The sequence below is a fragment of the Grampus griseus genome, assembly GCF_964374135.1.
Source record: "Grampus griseus genome assembly, chromosome: 17".
NCBI lineage: Eukaryota > Metazoa > Chordata > Mammalia > Artiodactyla > Delphinidae > Grampus > Grampus griseus.
In genome coordinates this window covers 24,995,924-25,018,989 of record NC_139011.1, presented here as the reverse complement: position 1 = coordinate 25,018,989, position 23,066 = coordinate 24,995,924, and the positions used below count along the sequence as shown (strand labels likewise).

The window sequence follows — 23,066 nt, the reverse complement described above, 5'->3', positions numbered from 1 at the left end:
CCTACAGCACAAAAATATTCAAAATTCAAACAAGTGGATTGGCTGCGCCAGTTCGTATTGGGTGGCTATTATCCCTACTATTGTCTGACTGTTCAACTGGAGTATATGCTAATGAAACCAATTAAGCATTTCTGTTTCCTTGGACATCAGATATTGTAGGCTAGAAAATGTCTCTCTGAAGCTAGGTAGGACTAAGAATTTTTGAATTGATATAAATGTGGCATAGAAAGTCTTCCATAATCTGGTCTCTGTCTGCCTCTCCAGTTTCAAGCATATTAGTTTCTGAGTAGTGCTTTGCTCTTCACCCAGAGAGAAAATTATGCAGTTCCTTTCAGAAACCATTTACCATATGTCTATGCCTTTGCCTGTGTCATTTTCTCTGGCTGTAATATTGTTCTTCAAGTGACTCACACACACCATATCATCAGGTAAATGTTTCTGACACTGTGACCCCCATCTCCCAAACCTGCCACCAGTCTGCCTTAGGTGTTTCTCATCTGTTTTTCCTTAACACCCTCACAAACACCTATTATAGCAGTTTTCACATTCTTTTAAAATAAACTCTTTAGTTATCTAGTTCCTTTCTTATGCCCTCCTAAAAGGCAGGAACCATTGTTTACATAACCTCTATACTCAGATTCTAGCTCAAGGCTGAGTGTATACTACTGTTTGAATAAATAATTGATCCAACTAGTGACTAATTGCCACTCACGAGCAATATGAGACAGATATCAACCCACAATGAGGTTAGAATTAATAGTAGCATATTTTTATGAATTTAGAGATGGTGGACAGGAGCAAAGGATAGGAAAAAGGGAAAGGAAGTCATTAAGTTTCCGTACCTTTAAACTAAACACAGCAAACATATTAAATTGAAAATCACATCATTCCATAGATGAGTTTTGTTTGGACCATACTGTGTTTTAAACATTTTGGAATTTAACTGTTTTCAAGAAGGCATAGTTCTTTAGTTCAACATGGTACAATTTCTTACTGACTATACCTACATCCTGATCTCATTTATGTTATCTGCCATTAAGTTAATGCTTTTGATTTGAATTTTAATTGGCAACTCCTGTTACAATGAAATTAATATTATACTAGATTTAAAAACATATGTTATATAAAAGGCTGCTAAGAGAAGAAATATGACAGATGAAACTCTGTTATTTAGTTTGGCATTTTAGTAGATAACACAGCCTCAATGAATTTAGAAATCATTCCAGTTACACATCTGTTTTAGAGTTTCCCCTTCTCAGCAAAAGCAGTTAGGCTGAAATATTAAGAGTTTGCATAAACTGTAGGAGAATACTAGTTGAATCCTTAACTCAGGGACTGGGACAACTCTTTTATAGGGCGTGATGTGTACCATGTGTTTGTATGCCAACCACAAAATAAACACTATCAATCTTTTAACTTATCTGAAATACAACTTACTGAGTTTTCAAATGAATGAATGATTTCAAACTTCCGTTTTGTTAGGTCTAAAGCAGATAAATCACACGACTCACCGAAACAGAAAAAAATAAACATTTGTATTTTAACTGTAATCAGCACTGGGTTTGCAGTGTTAAACAATTAGAGATCATTATACTATCCTGAAGTAACAGTGGGAGAGTGTCAAAAATGATGAGTGTTCCATGTTTACAAAAGACTCTGCCTGTGGCATGCTGTGTGCTTTTGTGAATCATTTATCCACTAGCTTTAATCTGTCAGAGTATGAAATATTACAAATGTGATTCTGCATGACAGAATAATGAAACACTGAAAAAGGCTGTATTTAATGACTTCTCCATAGAAAGTTTTCCAGAAAATGTTATGAATACCTATATGGAACTATACTGTTTTTTTTCTTTTCTTTTCATTATTTCAAATTTCTCTCACATCAAGTTCTTAAGGGAAGACCATCAATTTTACAGTAAAATTTTCTAGGTAATATTTTCTCCCTGTATATGAGTATTCAACATCATCAAAGGAATTATTTTGTACCCAAATACCAGTAGGGGAATAGAGTAAGAAATTAATTTCCTAATACCTGTAGTGAATGAAAAATGGAAAGTGCCCTTAAAAGTACTTATGGAACGTTAATGATAGAGGTGACAAAGGCAAAGATGACAGTCAAGGATATTCTGATACACTGAAAAAAAAACAGAAAAAGAAGAAAAAGAAAGAAAGAAAATATAAAAGAAGAAGGTAACATGTCATTGTTATATAATTTATTTTACTTCTTCAGGAACATAAAAGATTCAGAATTTATGTTAAATATATAGTTATCTTTAGAATTAACTGAAATTACACAAATCCATGTAATTCTATGAGCAGACTCTTGAATTTCAGAAAAGTTGGTAGTACTTTCCAATACATTACTTCTCTAGCTGCCAGGAACACGCTCTTTGAATTTAAAAGTAAATTTCACATATTTGTTTGAACTGGGAAGGTCCTTGGAGACCACTGTATCAAAGCTTTTCATCTTATAGATCAAGAAAGTGAGGTCCAGAAAACTCAAACAACTTGCTCAAGGTCATATGGCCAATCAGAGGCAGATAAAGGCCTATAATCCAGACCGTTAGACTCCCAATTCAGCTTATTTTCCACTATTCTACAATCACTATCAATTCTTCTCTTCAATCAGTTTATTATTGTTACCATCATTGACTTTATGACTTTAAACCATATTTCAAAATAATCTTCGGCAAGCTGATGCCAACTGGTATTAAACACCTGATGGGGCAACTACTGAACTTATCATCTTGGTAAAATAAAGCAAAAAATAAAAGCAAACATGAATGAGACAAATACTAATAGGGTGAAACCTATTAGTTTATAACCACCCTTTAAATAAATGGTTGTAAAATGTCTAGCCTGATGTTCCTGTGCTATAGTTTTCATAGTTTTCTTTTGAATTATTAAGCATAATTTATTTCCTATAACTGATTTTAAAAATGAAAGAAATGTGAAACATCAACCTTGACACCCATTACACAGTGAATGCAAATATACATTTATCATAATGACCTGTTAGACCTTTTGACGGTTATTTTGAAAATTCAGCTAATCATATTCTAGAGAATATTATATTTATTGTCTTGGAGTCCAAAAGGAAATAATTTTGCTTAAAGTGGGGAAAGAATATAATAGCAATAGGAACTTATATACATGATATACATCAACATATAAGATATTATACAGTTTATGAATTACAGCTTTATAAATTACAGCTTGTATTAAAGGGTCTGAAACCATGTTCTGATGTTTGACTGCTGACAGCTTTCAAGACCCCCCCACCCACCCACCTTCCCCTTAGGCTTCATATCTGGGCAAGCTGGTTAGAAAGCCTGAGTTCTCCCTCTCCTAGGGCACTAGTGGAAAGTTCAAACCATGAATGCACTGATCTGGACATAGGAACCCTCACCCCACTATCACCCTGTAACCACAATAAAATCCCAAAAGTCCATTTCCTTTCCCTGCTCTCTTATGCCATTTTGGACCTGTTTGGGAGGCTGCCTTGTTCTCCCAAGAAAGCCTCATTACGTGAGAAATAAAAATCATACTTCCTTGGTGTTTGTGTGGTGACATTAGTCTCAAAATCCAAACCAACTACTATAGCGTTAGCACAACAATGGATGCAGTAAAGAGGGTGTCTAGGCAACGACCACCAGACTCCTTTTTTGCTTTGAGTTAGTAACTGGCTCTGTTACCTGCTAGCAATCTTGCATTTTGAGCTGTGCTGCTTTGTGCTACATTTGCTGAGTTCCAATGAATCTTTATCAAATATTTAATCAAACTACATCAGAAGTTTTCATAATTGACATTTAGGAAAAAGAGTTAAGGCCCTCCTCAAAGTGACTCTGGGTTGTGTGTCTTAGCCTGGACCTATCTATGTGCCTCAGGCTGAATCGCGTATCTTGATTCCAGCATAAGCTATGAGTAATGCTCAGTTCAGAGAAATGACTCTTACTCTGTGACTGTTGGTTGTGGGTCGCAACCAGGCAATGGCCCTTCTTCTATAGAGTTCTCAGGAAAAATATTGATACTCTGTGAAATATATGGTCCCATTGGATGGCCAATTGTGTGCAAGAGCAGTTACCATGTGGCATGCTGAGGTCTACACTCCTAAAAGCAGATGATTCACTGCTCTATAAAAATACTTTTGCTATTACTGCTGCTCAGGCTTCTTTGCAACAAAGATCTTGATCCTCAAGCTTACAGAATAAAACATTTATGGCACCTATGTGGCAAAACTAAGGAGGTAATTCAAACCCTACTTAAATGCCTCCTGCTTAAACCCTATAAAGCAACAATTGTTATGGTGGAGGTCCCTAACCTTGATGATACAGATTTGACACTACGGAGGAAGAAACATAAATATGAGCAGAGTAAAGAGATCTTCCCTCCTCCAAAGTACATCCAGTAACCAATAAACAAACAAATAAACTAATTGAAAGGGAGGTTCGCAATTTGACCCAATTAGAAATCTAAATTTTACTACAATAATTTATAAAGTGAAAATGTAAAATGTCTCAAATTGGCTTTTGCACCTCTACAACATGAGTTTTGAATTAACTTTTAATATTTACTGAAATGCACCAACTGACAAACCCTCACGGCTTTAATCAAAACAGAGGCTCAAGTTATAGTTATTCCTGGGGATCCCACTAAATTTAAATAAGGAGGGCACACCCTATAATCTAGAGGAGTTGTGAAATATAAAGTAGTGAACAAATAAGTATGCTTCATTTTAATCATCAGAACTATTGCACTGCCTAAATATCCCATAGTGGTCATGGAAGAAGCTCTAACCAAAAACATAATAAATTAAACAATATCTTTGGCATTTACAACAGGCTAACAAATTGAGATCCCTTGGACTTTTCGTCACAATTAAAATAGTTAATATGGTTCACTGTATATTAAAACAGGGTCTTCAGGGCTTCCCTGGTGGCACAGTGGTTGAGAGTCCGCCTGCTGATGCAGGGGACACGGGTTTGTGCCCTGGTCTGGGAAGATCCCACATGCCGCGGAGTGGCTAGGCCTGTGAGCCATGGCCGCTGAGCCTGCGCGTCCGGAGCCTGTGCTCCGCAACGGGAGAGGCCACAACAGTGAGAGGCCCGCATACCAGAAAAAAACAAAAAAAACCAGGGTCTTCAAAGATTGAAGCCCATTGTAAAAGACATTTAGAGAAGGGATATTTATCTCCACTACTTCTTCATTTAATAGCCAATTTGGCTGTTCTTAAACCTGGGAAAAATGAATGGTACCTCACAGTAGTTTACGGCAACCTTAATTCTGTTGTTGCACCCATTAAGGGCCCCGTTATCAATACTATTGAAATTACTGGCCCGATCCAATCACTAGCTGGTAACGTTGTGCTACTATTGATTTGGCTCATATCACCTGCTAAATGCCAATTTCAAAAGCCTCTCAGCTACAGTTTGCCTTCAACTTTGATGGATATGCTTTTTGCTTTCCACTTTGAAGGGACAACTCTACCTGGCTACCCATGAGGTTTTCAACAGCCTAGCCCCTGCACACTGTATTGGTAGGCAAGATGGTAACTGCATCCAACTTTCTCCATGGGCACAGGTGACACCACATCTTCCTTCAAGGAGATTCATTTGCCACGATCATTCAAGACAAACATATACAAAAGAACTTACAAAATGGGGGAGATTTCATTTCCCTACACATGACAGAATGCCCTATCACCTCAGTTAAATCCTGAGAAATTAACTGATCAGTCAAAAGCCACTCCATCCTTGACACCATTAAGAAACAACTATCGACCCTCACGGCACCACAATGTTAAAACAAGCTCAAAATCTTTTAGTAATTTTTGGATTTTGAGGGCAACATAGTTTTCATCTATAATTTTAATTAAGCCCATTTATCCTGTTACTAGTAAACTGGCCTACCTTGAATGGAGCCTCCTACAAAAAAGCCTCTAGAATATTTACAAATTTTAGTACAGCTGGTGCTGCCCCCAGAGACTCCTACACTGTAAAGGCTTTAGCAACCTCCTCTCATGCCTCTTGGAGTCACTGGAGCAACCATAATAGCCATAAGTTGCCCATGGACTTCTGATGCAAGAAGCTCCCTCCTGAAGCCCTATGCCATATGCCATCACAGCAACAATGCTGCATACTGGGATCTCCTGGAAACAGAGGCTCTCACAGGCTCTGAGACCATGGCACTCTGTATCCACCTGCCCATTATGCCTTGGATCATGGAGGTAGCACCCTGTAAGTTTCATATGGCCACTAAGGCCCCCTTCCTAAAATGGAAATGATACATATATATTATAGCCAAACCTAGGCCCTCTGGAATATCCCACCTGTATGAAGGTGTGGCCTTGCCTGTCCTTAGTTCCTTGACAGATGGCATGTTTTTTCAGGCAGTCACTACTCTTCTGAACCCCTTAGCTACCAGAGGAGCTTCTTGGGATCCTGAGTGAATAGCAAAGAAAGTTTCTACATGTTATAGACAGTATGGCCACCATCATCACACATGATTGAACTTCCTAGAGAGCTGTTGCTTTTAATACCTTAACTAAGACATCTCTGATAAAAGATTCAATGATTAGTACAACTGCCCAAACTTTGGGCAGTCAACTTTACACTGACTGCCCTTATCAACAACCAGCTCAGCTGAACATTTCTATAGACCTTTGGGCCACTGCCAATTGCCTGACCATGTGGTCCAATGTTGCCCCTTATCGGGAAAAATTTGGGGGAATCTTGTCTCAGACATACTGAAAATATAAATCAATACCACATGTGTCTCTACACATACTAAAGCCACAATACGGGAGAGACCTTCAAGATGGTGGAGGAGTAAGATGTGGAGATCACCTTCCTTCCCACAAATACATCAGAAATACATCTACATGTGGAACAGCTCCTACAGAACACCTACTGAACGCTGGCAGAAGACCTCAGACTTCCCAGAAGGCAAGAAACTCCGACGTACCTTTGGTAGGGCAAAAGAAAAAAGAAAAAACAGAGACAAAAGAACAGTGACAGGACCTGCACCTCTGGGAGGGAGCTGTGAAGGAGGAAAAGTTTCCACACACTAGGAAACCCCTTCACTGGTGGAGACAGCGGGTGGCTGGGGGGAAGCTTTGGAGCCACAGAGGAGAGCACACAAACAGTGGTGCAGAGGGCAAAGTGGAGAGATTTCCGCACAGAGGATTGGTGCCGACCAGCACTCACCAGCCTGTGAGGCTTGTCTGCTAAGCCACCGGGGCAGGTGGGGGCTGGGAGCTGAGGCTCCGGTTTCGGAGGTCAGATCCCAGGGAGAGGACTGGGGTTGGCTGCGTGAACACAGCCTGAAGGGGGCTAGTGGGCCACAGCTAGCTGGGAGGGAGTCCAGAAACAAGTCTGGAACTGCCTAAGAGGCAATAGACCATTGTTTCGGGGTGTGCAAGGAGAGGGTATTCAGAGCACCAACTAATCGAGCTCCAGATACAGGCGTGAGCCGTGGCTATCAGTGGGGACACCAGAGATGGGCATGAAACGCTAAGGCTGCTGCTGCAGCCACCAAGAAGCCTGGGTGCAAGCACAGGTCACTATCTACACCTCCCCTCTTGGAAGCCTGTGCAGCCTGCCACTGCCAGGGTCCTGTGCTCCAGGGACAACTTCCCCAGGAGAACACACGGCGCACCTCAGACTGTTGCAATGTCACTTTGGCCTCTGACCCTGCAGACTCGTCCCATATTCCGTACCCTATCCTCCCCCAAGCCAGAGTGAGCCAGAGCCCCCTAATCAGTGGCTACTTTAAGCCCATCCTGTCTGAATGAAGAACAGATGCCCTACACGCAGAGGCAGGGCCAAATCCGAAGCTGAATCCCAGGAGCTGTGTGAACAGATAAGAGAAAGGGAAATTTCTCCCAGCAGCCTCAGGAGCAGTGGATTAAATCTCCACAATCAACTTGAAGTATCCTGCATCTGTGGAATAACTGAATAGACAACAAATCACCCCCAAATTGAGGCAGTGTACTTTGGGAGCAACCACAGAATTGGGGTTTGCTTTCTGCATCTAATTTGTTTCTGGTTTTATGTTTATCTTAGTTTAGTATTTAGATTTTATTATCATTGGTAGATTTGTTTATTGATTTGGTCACTCCCTTCTTTCTTTTTTGGTTTTCCTTACTTTTTATTTTTTTAAATGTTTAATATTTTAATTTTTTATTTTAATAACATTATTCTATTTTATTTATTTTTTCATCCTGCCTCCCTGCCTCCCTCCCTCTCTCTCTCTCTCTCTCTCTCTCTCTCTCTCTCTCTCTCTTTCTTTCTTTCTCTTTTTCTCCCTTTTCTTCTGAGCCATATGGCTGACAGGGTCTTGGTGCTCCAGCCAGGTATCAGGCCTGTGCCTCTGAGCTGGGAGAGCCAAGTTCAGGACATTGGATCACCAGAGACCGACTGGCTCCACGTAATATCAAATGGTGAAAGCTCTCCCAGAGATCTCCATTCCAATGCTAAGACTGAGCTCCACTCAACAACCAGCTAGCTACAGTGCGGGACACCCCAAGCCAAACAACTAGCAAGACAGGAACACAATGCCACCCATCAGAAGAGAGGCTACCTATAATCACAATAAGGTCACAGACACCTCAAAACACATCATTGGAAGCAGTCCTGCCCATTAGAAAGACAAGATCCAGCCTCATCCACCAGAACACAGGCACCAGTCTCCTCCACCAGGAAGCCTACACAACCCACTGAACCAATCTTAGCTACTGGGTGCAGACACCAAAAACAACAGGAACTACAAACCTGCAACTGGCAAAAAGCAGACCCCCAAAACAGTAAGTTAAGCAAAATGAGAAAACAGAGAAACACACAGCAGATGAAGCAGCAAGGTAAAAACCCACCAGACCAAACAAATGAAGAGGAAATAGGCAGTCTACCCAAAAAAGCATTCAGAGTAATGATAGTGAAGATGATCCAAAATCATGGAAACAGAATGGAGAAAATAAAAGAAACATTTAACAAGGACCCAGAAGAACTAAAGAGCAAACAAACAATGATGAACACAATAAATGAAATTTAAAAATCTCTAGAAGGAATCAATAGCAGAATAACTAAGGCAGAAGAGTGGATAAGTGACCTGGAAGATAAAATAGTGGAAATAACTACTGCAGAGCAGAATAAAGAAAAAAAGAATGAAAAGAATTGAGGACAGTCTCAGACCTCTGGGACAACATTAAATGTACCAATATTTGAGTTATAGGGGTCCCAGAAGAAGAAGAGAAAAAGAAAGGGACCGAGAAAATATTTGAAGAGATTATAGTTGAAAACTTCCTTAATATGGGAAAGGAAATAATCAAGTCCCGGAAGCACAGACAGTCCCATACAGGATAAATCCAAGGAGAAACATGCCAAGACACATATTAATCAAACTATCAAAAATTAAATATAAATAAAAAATATTAAAACAAGTAAGCAAGGGAAAAACAACAAAAAAACATACAAGGGAATCCCCATAAGGTTAACAGCTGATCTTTCAACATAAACTCGGCAAGCCAGAAAGGAGTAGCAGGACAGTTTTAAAGTTATGAAAGGGAAAAAGCTACAACCAAGATTACGCTATCCAGCAAGGATCTCATTCAGATTTGACGGAGAAATTAAAACCTTTATAGACAAGCAAAACTTAGGAGAATTCAGCATCACCAAACCAGCTTTACAACAAATGATAAAGGAACTTCTCTAGGCAGGAAAGAGAAGAAAAGAAAACAACTACAATAACAAACCCAAAACAATTTAGTAAATGGTAATAGGAACACATATATTGATAACTACCTTAATGTAAATGGATTAAATGTTCCCACCAAAAGACATAGACCAGCTGAATAGATAGAAAAATAAGACCCAAACATATACTGTCTGCAAGAGACCCACTTCAGACCTAGGGACACATACAGACTGAAAGTGAGAGGTTGGAAAAAGATATTCCAGGCAAATGGAAATCAAAAGAAAGCTGCAGTAGCAATTCTCATATCGCACAAAATAGACTTTAAAATAAAGGCTACTACAAGAGACAAAGAGGACACTATATAATAATCAAGGGATCAATCCAAAGAAGAAGATATAACATTATAAATATATATGCACCCAACATAGGAGCACCTCAATACATAAGGCTAATGCTAACAGCCATAAAAGGGGAAATCGACAGTAACACAATCACAGTAGGGGACTGTAACACCCCACTTTCATCAATGGACAGATCATCCAAAATGAAAATAAGTAAGGAAACACAAGCTTAAAATGATACATTAAACAAGATGGACTTAATTGATATTTATAGGACATTCCATCCAAAAACAATATACACTTTCTTGTCAAGTGCTCATGGAACATTCTTCAGGATAGATTATATCTTGGGTCACAAATCAAGCCTTGGTAAATTTAAGAAAATTGAAATTGTATCAAGTATCTTTTTTGACCACAACACTATGAGACTAGATATCAATTATGGGAAAAAATCTGTAAAAAATACAAACACATGGAGGCCAAACAATACACTACCAAATTACCAAGAGATCAGTGAAGAAATCAAAGAGGAAATCAAAAAATACCTAGAAACAAATGACAATGAAAACACGACAACCCAAAACCCTTGGGATGCAGCACAAGCAGTTCTAAGAGGGAAGTTTATAGCAATATAATACTACCTCAAGAAACAAGAAACATCTCAAACAACCTAAACTTACACAAAAAGCAATTAAGGAAAGAATAACAAAACCCCCACAAAGTTAGCAGGAGGAAAGAAATCATAAACACCAGATCAGAAATAAATGAAAAAGAAATGAAGGAAACAATAGGAAAGATCAATAAAAGTAAAAGCTGGTTCTTTGAGACGATAAACAAAATTGATAAACCATTAGCCAGACTCATCAAGAAGAAAAGGAGAAGACTCAAATCAATAGAATTAGAAATGAAAAGGAGAAGTAACAATTGACACTACAGAAATACAAAGGATTATGAGAGACTACTACAAGTAATTATATGCCAATAAATGGACAACCTGGAAGAAATGGACAAATTCTTAGAAAAGCACAACGTTCTGAGACTGAACCAGGAAGAAATAGAAAATATAAACAGACAAATCACAAGCACTGAAATTGAAACTGTGATTAAAAATTTTCCAGCTAACAAAAGCCCAGGACCAGATGGCTTCACAGGCGAATTCTATCAAACATTTAGAGAAGCGCTAACACCTATCCTTCTCAAACTCTTTCAGAAAATTGCAGAGGAAGGAACACTCCCAAACTCATTCTATGAGGCCACCATCAACCTGAGACCAAAACCAGTCAAAGATGTCACAAAGAAAGAAAACTACAGGCCAATATCAATGATGAACATAGATGCAAAAATCCTCAACAAAATACTAGCAAACAGAATCCAACAGCACATTAAAAGGATCATACACCATGATCAAGTGGGCTTTATCCCAGGAATGCAAGGATTCTTCAATATACACAAATCAATCAATGTGATAAACCGTATTAACAAATTGAAGGAGAAAAACCATACGATCATCTCAATAGAGGCAGAAAAAGCTTTTGACAAAATTCAACACCCATTTATGATAAAAACCCTCCAGAAAGTAGGCATAGAGGGAACTTACCTCAACATAATAAAGGCCATATATGACAAACCCACAGACAACATCATTCTCAATGGTGAAAAACTGAAACCATTTCCTCTAAGATCAGGAACAAGACAACGTTGTCCACTCTCACCACTATTATTCAACATAGTTTTGGAAGGTTTAGCCACAGCAATCAGAGAAGAAAAAGAAATAAAAGGAATCCAAATTGGAAAAGAAAAAGGAAAGCTGTGACTATTTGCAGATGACATGAAACTATACATAGAGAATCCTAAAGATGCTAAAGATAAACTCTTAGAGCGAATCAATGAATTTGGTAAAGTAGTAGGAAACAAAATTAATGCACAGAAATCTCTTGCATTCCTATACACTAATGATGAAAAATCTGAAAGAGAAATTAAGGAACACTCCAATTTACCACTGCAACAAAAAGAGTAAGATACCTAGTAATAAACCTACCTAAGGAGGCAAAAGACCTGTATGCAGAAAACTGTAAGACACTGGTGAAAGAAATTAAAGATGATACAAACAGCTGGAGAGATATACCATGTTCTTGGATTGGAAGAATCAACATTGTGAAAATGATTATACTACCCAAAGCAGTGTACAGATTCAATGCAATCCCTACCAAACTACCAGTGCCATTTTTCACAGAGCTAGAACAAAAATTTTCACAATTTGTATGGAAACACAAAAGACCCCAAATAGCCAAAGCAATCTTGAGAAGGAAAAACGGAGCTGGAGGAATCAGGCTCCCTGACTTCAGACTACACCACAAGCTACAATAATCAAGACAGTATGGCACTGGCACAAAAACAGAAAGATAGATCAATGGAACAGGATAGAAAGCCCAGACATAAACCCATACACATATCGTCACCTTATTTTTGATAAAGGAGGCAAGAATATACAATGGAGAAAAGACAGCATCTTCAATAAGTGATGCTGGGAAAACTGGACAGCTACTTGTAAAAGAATACAGAAAAATAAACTCAAAATGGATTAAGGACCTAATGTAAGGCCAGATACTATCAAACTCTTAGAGTAAAACATAGGCAGAACACTCTATGACATAAATCTCAGCAAGAGCCTTTTTGACCCACCTCCTAGAGAAATGGAAATAAAAACAAAAATAAACAAATGGGATCTAATGAAACTTAAAAGCTTTTGCACAGCAAAGGAAACAATAAACAAGATGAAAAGAGAACCCTCAGAATGAGAGAAAATATTTGCAAATGAAGCAACTGACAAAGGATTAATCTCCAAAACATACAGGCAACTCATGCAGCTCAATATCAAAAAAACAAACAATCCAATCCAAAAATGGGCAGAAGACCTGAATAGACATTTCTCCAAAGAAGATATACAGATTGCCAACAAACACATGAAAGAATGCTCAACATCATTAATCATTAGAGAAATGCAAATCAAAACTACAATGAGATATCACCTCACACTGTTCAGAATGGCCAACATCAAAAAATCTACAAACAATAAATGCTGGAGAGGGTGTGGAAAGAAGGGATCCCTCTTGCACTGTTGGTGGGAATGTAAATTGATACAGCCACTATGGAGAACAGTATGGAGGTTCCTTACAAAACTAAAAATAGAACTACCATATGACCCAGCAATCCCACTACTGGGCATATACCCTGAGAAAACCATAATTCAAAAAGGGTCATGTACCACAATGTTCACTGCAGCACTATTTACAATAGCCAGGACATGGAAGCAACCTAAGTGTTCATCGACAGATGAATGGATAAAGAAGATGTGGCACATGTATACAATGGAATATTACTCAGCCATAAAAAGAAACGAAATTGAGTTATTTGTAGTGAGGTGGATGGACCTAGAGTCTTTCATACAGAGTGAAGTAAGTCAGAAAGAGAAAAACAAATACCGTATGCTAACGCATATATATGGAATCTAAAAAAAAAAGGTCATTAAGAACCTAGGGGCAAGAAAGGAATAAACACGTAGACCTACTAGAGAATGGACTTGAGGACACAGGAAGGGGGAAGGGTAAGCTGGGACCAAGTGAGAGAGTGGCATGGACATATATACACTACCAAATGTAAAACCAATAGCTAGTAGGAAGCAGACACATAGCACAGGGAGATCAGCTCGGTGCTTTTTGACCACCTAGTGGGGTGTGATATAGAGGGTGGGAGGGAGATGCAAGACTGAGGAGATATGGGGATATATGTACAGGTGATTCATTTTTTTATAATGCAGAAACTAACACACCATTGTAAAGCAATTATACTCCTATAAAGAGTTTTAAAAAAAATTAAAAAATAAAGCCACAATACAAGGCCTCACCAAGACAGTCCATGTCATTTACAGAGTTCTAATCATTATTGATAGTGATCAAGGCACTCATTTCACTTCTCACCATACTGCTGAGCTCTAGAACAAGGTAGTCAATGAATTTTCATCTCCTTTAGTAAATGGATGCAGGTCTCACACAGTGCCATTGTGGCTTTAAACAAGTTCAAATGTGGCACATTTCACTCAGTCAGACACTAACAGTGAATTGTGATGAAGGTGATCATCTTTGATCTTTAACTGCTAACAAGTTTCAAGCTCTCCTCCATCCCCCAGTTTCCCTTTTGCCTGATATCTGGGGCAAGCTGACAAGAAAGCCTGTGTGCATTCTCCTTTACAACCTTTGGGAAGTTGAAACCTCACAAGCCCTGACCATCATGTGGGGGCTTTCACTCCAACACCACCCCTATAAAACCCAAAGCCAGTCAGTTTTCTTTGCTCCCTTAAGCAATTTTGGATCTGCTTGGATCCAGTCTTGGTTACTTCCCTGCTCTTCTCAGAAAGCCTCATTATATGAGTAATACATCCTTTTGTACCCTCTTGGTCTTGTGTGGTATCATGAGTCTTGACATCTGAACCAAATCTGAATGGGGGATCCTGTTCTATCTGTCACCAAACATGGCTTCAAATCTAATTATAGAAATAGTAACCAAATAATTAAATAATATGATTATAAATATATATGATAATTACATTTTCCTAATCCTAAAATGTTAGGCTCAAAAAAATAAGAGTTTCCTTTCTTACAGGCACACAATTAACAAAGTCACTTCTGCATATTGACATTAACACAATCATCAATTTTAAGAGTAAAAGAGCTCCCTTTTCTTTTCAATTGCTCTGTATCTAACAAGTGATGATAAAGAGCAAATATAAATATCGAATAAACACACATTTTGTGAACATTATTTGTCATTGTTAGATAAGTAAATTCAATATTTAGAAAAGACTAATCATTGAATTTGATGCAATTGCACTGTTAAAAAATAAAGTGTCATACACTTTAAATATAAATTATAAATAGCCTTGAATGACTGTAAGAGTTCATTCAATACTGAAAACTTCACACCAGGAAAAAAGAATGCCAATAAAATGATTTAGTGACTTAATGAGAATATAAAAAGAATCTCAAAACAATTTGTCACTAAAATATGGGGAAAATTAATGACAATAAATTACTGAATTAAGTATAAAGACAGGTAATAAAAACATAAACTATGTAAACAATGCTGAATAAAATATGTCATTTGAAAACACCTAAATATAAGATCAGAAGGCAAATGGTCAACAACAAGGGATTAATCTCCAAAATATACAAACAGATCATGCAGGTCTATGTCAAAAAGACGAACAACCCAATCAAAAAATGGGCATAACATCTAAAAGGACATTTCTCCAAAAAAAGACATACAGATGGCCAAAAAGCACATGAAAAGATGCTCAACATCACTAATTATTAGAGAAATGCAAATCAGAATTACAATGAGGTATCACCTCATACCAGTCAGAATGGCCATCATCAAAAAAATCTGCAAACAATAAATGCTGGAGAAGGTGTTGGGAAAAGGGAGCCCTTCTACACTGTTGTGGGAAAGTAAACTGGTACAGCCACTATGGAGAACAGTATGGAGGTTCCTTAAAAATCTAAAAATAGAGCTACCATATGATGCAGCAATCCCACTCCTGGGCATATATCTGGAGAAAACCATAATACAAAAAGACACATGCTCCCTAATGTTCATTGCAGCACTATTTACAATAGCCAGGAAACGGAAGCAACCTAAATGTCCATCGACGGAGGAATGGATAAAGATTTGGTACATATATACAACAGAATATTACTCAGCAATGAAAAAAGAATGAAATAATGCCATTTGCAGCAACATGGATGGACCTAGAGATTATCATTCTAAGTGAAGTAAGTCAAACAGAGAAAGACAAATATCATATGATATCACTCATATGTGGCATCTAATTTTAAAAATGATATAAATGAATTTATTTACAAAACAGAAACAGACTCACAGATTTTGAAAACAAAGTTATGGTTACCAAAGGGGAAACGTGTGGGAGAGAAAAATTAGGAGCTTGGGATTAACATATACACACTACTCATATAAAATAGATAGCCAACAAGGACCTACTGTATATCACAGGGAACTCTACACAATATTCTGTAATAACCTATATGGGAAAAGAATCTGAAAAAGAACGAATATATATATGTATAACTGAATCACTTTGCTGTACACCTGAAACTATCACAACATTGTAAATCGACTATATGCCAATAAAAGTTTAAAAAAAGGCAAATGGTCAAATATATGCCTGAGTTTTAAAGGAGAATATACACAGAGCAAAAGAACGGCTATCAGTTTTAACATAAAAGATGAGACTAGTCAGTTAACCTTCCATATGCAGGTCATAACTATATTGGTGCACCTTAAAAAGTCCATATATACATATATATACACACATATATACATTTATATATAGTGTGTGTGCATCTTAGTTTCAATCCATTTTGCTTTTTCCTTCTAAATACTAAGGCAACCTAAATTTTTAAAGACTACTTTTCAGAGAATAACAGTTTCACACAGAAATGTGAAAGATATATTGTAAAAATAAATTGCATTTTACAATCCTTAAGTGATTTCTTAAGTCTATAAGATGGAAAGGAAGTACTAAATTTAATGACTATAATAAGAATTAATGAGATGGTTGTTAACAGATCATGATCAGTTTTAATATAATATTACAATAAAGTTTGAAATTAATTTTAAAAAAAACAGCTATAACCCTATATTGTAGGCAATGTCACAGGGAAAGATGTTTCTAGATTGACTGGAGGAAAAATACTACAGTGGGAGATAGGATAGAAAATGGTTGCAAATAACAAATATAAAATATGTGGAATTAGGATAAAAGCTTAAGATGATGACAGCTAATTTAAAGATAAAACAAAACAAAAATCCTCTCCCACAGCAATACATAAAAGGTTTTAGTAACTCTATGTCCCTTGTACAGAGTAGACTAGACTGACAATAACTCTGTGATTTAGGGATTCATGACTTTGAAACCTATCCAACCAAGAGTCTACACCAAGAACAAAAGATGTGAGAGAGGGCATCTTAACTGGGAAATCTAAGAAGGAAAACCTGAAGTGGTTTTCATGCACACTTCCAAGATCCCACTGTGAAAGCTAATCTTGGGAAAGAGTAAGTTTTGTATCCTAACAAATATGCATTCATAATGGGTCTTTTAGGAGGTGAGACTATCTGGAAGGCTAAACACAAAGTTAAGTCACCACAGACTATCCTTGGATTTCCTCAAGGTGCTTAACATGTTGGAATTCTCCAAGAAATCTGAATGTTAGTTTACATTCTACACAGTAAGGAAGGACTTACTTAAGCAAGGAAGGACTCTTCCCTAGGGTCTGCAGAGGGAGTGTCATGCTACTGATACCTTGATTTCAGGGGCCTAGCCTCCAGAGCTGTGAGAGAAAAAATCTCTGTTGTTTTAAGCCACTAACTTTGTGGTACTTTGTTATGGCAGCCCTAGGACACTAATATATTTCTTTTACAGATACCCCCCGTAATGTAAAGAGCAGGTGATAGAAGGGGAAAAGGGGAGGGAGATCAGAAAGTGATGATAATTTCACAAGGCAATATTCCATGTGAAACTAATTCAGGTACGATACCAATTAGGAATCATTTCTCCTGAATTATAGTTTTAAGAGGACCTCCAGGTTTTTAAAATCCCATCTCCTTACATTGCTTCAAGGATCTTGCTTTACCAATTGGTCCATCTAAAATCTTCAATTTTGCCCCCCCACTACTATTGTTCTCTTGAGCTTTAAAGTAAAAACTCCATTATCTTCTACCCCAAGAGAAAACAGTCAAAAACAAACATTAGCCTCTGACTAGTATGCTACTTTAGCTATCACCCTAACTCTTTCTGTTTTATCTCAGCCAAGATTATTGAAATAGAAGTTCACAACATTTTTCCCAATTTTACTAACCCCCCCTCCCTGCAATATGATTTTGGCCCCTACACTATAGGTATAAATACACAATATTAATAAAAATATTTTCCATCTAACAATGTCAACAGTTTTCTTATATTCTAAAGCATCTTACCTATACCAAGTTCAAAATAATAAAATTGTCTGCCATGTTTTTGGCACTTAAAATTAATGTATGAAGAACTTTAGTAACCAAACCATCAGGGGAAACAACTTATAATTTAAAATTGAAAGATGAAGGAAAATTAAAACTTATTTTATTAATAGATAAAGTAGGGCATTTTTTGTTTTTGGCCACACCGTGTGGCACATGGGATCTTAGTTCCTCAACCAGGGATCAAACCCGTGACCCCTGCAGTGGAAATGCGAAGTCTTAACCACTGGACTGCCAGGGAAGTCCCGAGTGGCGTATTTGTAAACCAAAAAAATCCAAGTGAAGTAGTTTAACTGTTAGAAGAAAGACAGCGAAATATCAATAACTGATCCATAATTGTTATTTTTCTAAGTATTTAAAACAACTTGAATCCTTCAGAATGAGTATTACCAAAGTAACCCTAATATCTGAAGTTGAAATGAAATCCAATGATGCTGATGAAAGCGTTATGAATTCATGATTCTCTTATCTAGAAAAACTGAAAGATAGGAATTCACCGACAAAATAGTATTCATTAAATCAACTAGTAGAGTCACGTTATGTGCACATTTAATTGATATGAATTCAAATCTACGCTGGGCAAAAATAAATAAATGAAAGTAATTTGGTATTAAGTGACCTGTAAGAAACCAAACTAGCTCACTAGCTCACACTGCAAATTACAGTGTTATCTTTCTAACACTGGAGGAAAAATGTCCTGTTAGAATTATTGAAATAATATGGCTTTAAAAAAACCATGTAGGTGATCTTCTATGGTTGATTTAAGGTATTTCATGGTTAATGTTGATTCTATATGATTTTCTCCTTACATAATGACTTTAGAACCTTAACCCTTGTAAAAAACTGCTATCCCAATATACGAACTGAGTGTATTGACAGATCTTATGCTAAATGATTTTAAGAATTAAACTCTAAGAGTGTCAGCATATAAAAGATATGGAAAGAACGGACTTGAGGTTATGGGGAGGGGGAAGGGTAAGCTGTGACAGGGCGAGAGAGAGTCATGGACATATACACACTAACAAACGTAGTAAGGTAGATAGCTAGTGGGAAGCAGCCACATGGCACAGGGATATTGGCTCGGTGCTTTGTGACAGCCTGGAGGGGTGGGATAGGGAGGGTGGGAGGGAGGGAGATGCAAGAGGGAAGACATATGGGAACATATGTTTATTATGTATGACTGATTCACTTTGTTATAAAGCAGAAACTAACACACCATTGTAAAGCAATTATACCCCAATAAAGATGTTAAAAAAAAAAGATATGGAAGAAGAAATGATTATAATTTGGGATAAATGACAAGAAAAGGGAAAAAGTGAGAAGTATGATATGCTATGAAGTGATACCAAAAAGTCATAAAACAGAACTCATAGTGGCAACAGAGAGAAATTATGGCAAAGAGAGAATGAGAGGAAGAATAAGAAAAATAGAAATTTGATCTGCAGAGATCCAGTAACTGTTGCTTGATTATCTCACATTAAAGAGGTAAAGGTAGGGACAGGAAGAAATCTATGATGATCAGTAGTTTTTAATTCCTCTACTCTGCTCCCAGAAAATTTTAAGTGATCAATAGGTGGTTGGATAGTCACTGGAGATATAAAGCACAAAGTATTTGTTTTCATGCTTTAATTACATAATAGAAATGTTTTATTTTTAGCCAGGCTACTCTTAAGACCCTAGGGCAATCCAGTAATCCAGGTCATGTTTTGGGGGCGATGAGAGTGCCTATGAATGTGAACATAAAAAAAGTGTGTCTGGGCTTCCGTGGTGGCGCAGTGGTTGAGAGTCTGCCTGCCGATGCAGGGGATGAGGATTCGCGCCCCGGTCTGGGAAGATCCCACATGCCGCCGAGCGGCTGGGCCCGTGAGCCATGGCCGCTGAGCCTGTGCGTCAGGAGCCTGTGCTCCGCAACGGGAGAGGCCACAACAGTGAGAGGCCCGCCTACCGCAAAAAAAAAAAAAACTGTGTCTGTATGTGCACTCGTGTGTGTATGACTTACTATGTTATTATACCAATCACTTGCATATTTTTTATTTAATTATAAAATAACCCTAAGAAATAGACATTTACCACTTCTATTTCAGAGATAAGAAAAGTAAGACTCAGGCAGATGATGTAATTACTCCAGTGAAAAAGAGTAAATTGAGTTGTGTTCTGAATCCAGAAATCTGACTCCAAAGCTAGCATTCTTAAACCCAATAGTATGAACTATGTAAGATATCATATATACATATATATTTTTTTCTCGTTTACTACTAACAACAGCTCTGCTCCATAGACATAATGATCCCTGCTTTACAAATAAAGAAACTGAGTCTCAAAAAAGATTATGTAACTTGTCCAAAGATATATAGCTAAGGTGTGACAAGTTGAAACTAGAATTCAGTCTGTTTGACTCTGAGTAGTTTGAAGTAAAGAATGATGCAACATTTATAAAAACAAAATTAGTTTCCTTACTAATAAATCAAAGTGCATTTGATTTTACCCACAGATAATCCAAAAGGACTTGTTTAAAAAAAAATTAGTGTTAAAAACCACCAATTATTAGTTGCATTATTTCATATTAAGATAATTAAATTTAACTTATATTAACTCTGCTAAAATAAAGATTCCATTCATTAGGAATCTATTAATTTAATTTTATTTTAATCAGTACTTTTTTCTTCTCTTTTTGAACGTACATGCATACATATATAGGATACTGTAAAATACCTCCAGGTGACCAAATGTTTATGCGTCAGAAAAGGAAATGCCTGATTTTCTCCCTTTTCATTCCTTTGATTGCATGACATCCCAAGAACAAGTATAAAAGAACAAATTAATGGTTTCCAAAGAGGACTCAGATAGCCATGCAGTCTCCTGGACTAGCATTGCTAGGATTCTGTCATCAACCATGTAATATTTTTGGCAGCTGGGGCCTATAAACCCCTCTAGCAAGGGAAGGACTCTCTTGGGCACAAAAGGCAACAAAATAAAATAAAATAAACATGATTAAGTGGATGACGTTTTTCCTTCTAAACTGTTGTTCTCTTCACAATTAAAGAACTCAACTCTGATTTAACCGATCACATGCTAAGAAGAAGAAATAGTTTGGAGAAAAGAAACAGACACCTTGCTAATGCTAACATCATCAATTCTATTTTAAGGTTAAAATAAAAGGTTTAGTACTTCCCTTCTGATGACAATGTTCTTTTAAGTAAGTTGAGGATCTTGGACTTGTTTCAGAACAGAGAAAAGGAGGGTATATAGAGCATATATAGGTAATATCTCATTATAAGAAATTGGACTGGAAGCATCAGCTTATTTTATAATCAGCAGAAACATTAAGTCAATATGTGATCCAACAATCTTGATATGATCAAATCTAGGTCCTTCTGCTATAACACTTGTCATCCTGACTCAGACATTCATTTCACAGCAAATCCTTTACCATGTAACATGATGCTGTAAATCTAAATTCTAGAAGTCTAAACATTCAGCCTCTCTCCAACAGTTTACTGCTCACTAAATTTCCTTTGCCTATCCATCCATAAAGAGAGCTAAATCTGGGTTAGATCCAGCTGGATTTCAGATCCAAAACCTTTAGAAGCCAGGTAAGTGACTTCTAAGACTTGTGATCAAGGAGATGTGAAGGCAGCAAAGGACACATTGTCTTCTCAGTGCCAATGCAGAACAGATTGTCAGGTTGACAAGATGAGCTGAAATGTCCTTTGCTGTCTTTTTATATTCCTTGCTGTCCCAGAAACTAGGTGCCTAAAACCAAAATCTTTTCTTTCTGGAAATGTGTTAATAAAGTATAAAACTGATATGATTGTTTTGTACATATTATTGTCATTATTATAAAGTTCTATATTTGATTTTATGCATATTTTGCAGAGCAGACTTTGCTTTATGCTCTGGTAATTTCCCATTTTATGAAATTCCAATATGAAGGCACTTGCAAGGTTACTGGATGTACTTATTTTTAAAAATTAAAAACAATCCTGTTTTCATTTTTATATTGTTGTTCACCTGTGCACTTGACTATAAATTCAAAATGAGTAAAATAACCTTAAAATTTTATTATTACAAAGCTACTATCTAAAAAAAATTGTAAAGTACTTTATGAATAGTAAATATTTTCATTAAAAAACAACTAACATTTTGATAGCATATAGTGAAAATAAAGCATGTCTGGAATGATACTCTATATGATGAGATGTATCTTACTTACCAAACTCCTTGGGAACTGCTATAGAATAAACACAATTATGTCCCACACTGTAATTTTTTGGATAGTTTGGTGATAGAACAGTGCCTTCTGAACCTGTAGAACGACTTCCACAAGGTGCTGGAAATAAAAAAAATGTTTAAAAAATATTATTTTTAGAAAAACATTTAAAAATTCATACTATGACTATTTTCATGCTATAAAAATTATGGCTACTGGATTTTAAGGAATATCATTTATTTCTATCTTTTAACAACGTCCCCACTGTCAAATATTTTAAAAGTCAAAAATTGTGCACATGCAACAGAAAGCTTCTTTTTGAGTATTCAGATTTACTCTTCTCAGAAACAAAGTAATATAATAATGTTGCAATGGTGCTATCTATCTCTAAAGGTAATAATGGTGGCCTGCTTTCATTTATGATAAAAGTATAAAGATAATCATCTCTTTTATAATGATGAGAAATTACACATGCAGTGGGAAATTGTTTTACTCACCACGAGGCTTTGAAACTCTACACAAAATCAACCTTGATTATGCTACCACCAACTGAGGTACTTCTATACACAGCACAGGGATGGCTGTACAAACACATTCATCCACTCATCTAAGTAAAATATTCTCTCACCAATCTCTATCTGCTTATGGTTTACATTTAAATCAGAAGAGTTGCTGATGGTGCATAGAGAGAGACATTATTGCTACCTCAGCCCCAAATGTGCTACGTTCCTAAA

At 37.0% G+C, this 23,066-nt stretch overlaps 1 protein-coding gene across 3 annotated transcripts in view; it reads right to left on the bottom strand.

Annotated features, from left to right (window-relative positions):
• CSMD3 (CUB and Sushi multiple domains 3) overlaps positions 1–23,066 on the bottom strand; it is a gene marked incomplete at both ends in the record, with an annotated part of 1,078,626 nt that overhangs the window by 225,681 nt on the left and 829,879 nt on the right. For all 3 annotated transcript variants that reach the window (XM_082674966.1, XM_082674967.1, XM_082674968.1), the window contains one exon: positions 22,336–22,452. In XM_082674966.1, coding sequence (XP_082531092.1) covers positions 22,336–22,452 — 117 coding nt within the window. The remainder of the gene's footprint in view (positions 1–22,335; positions 22,453–23,066) is intronic.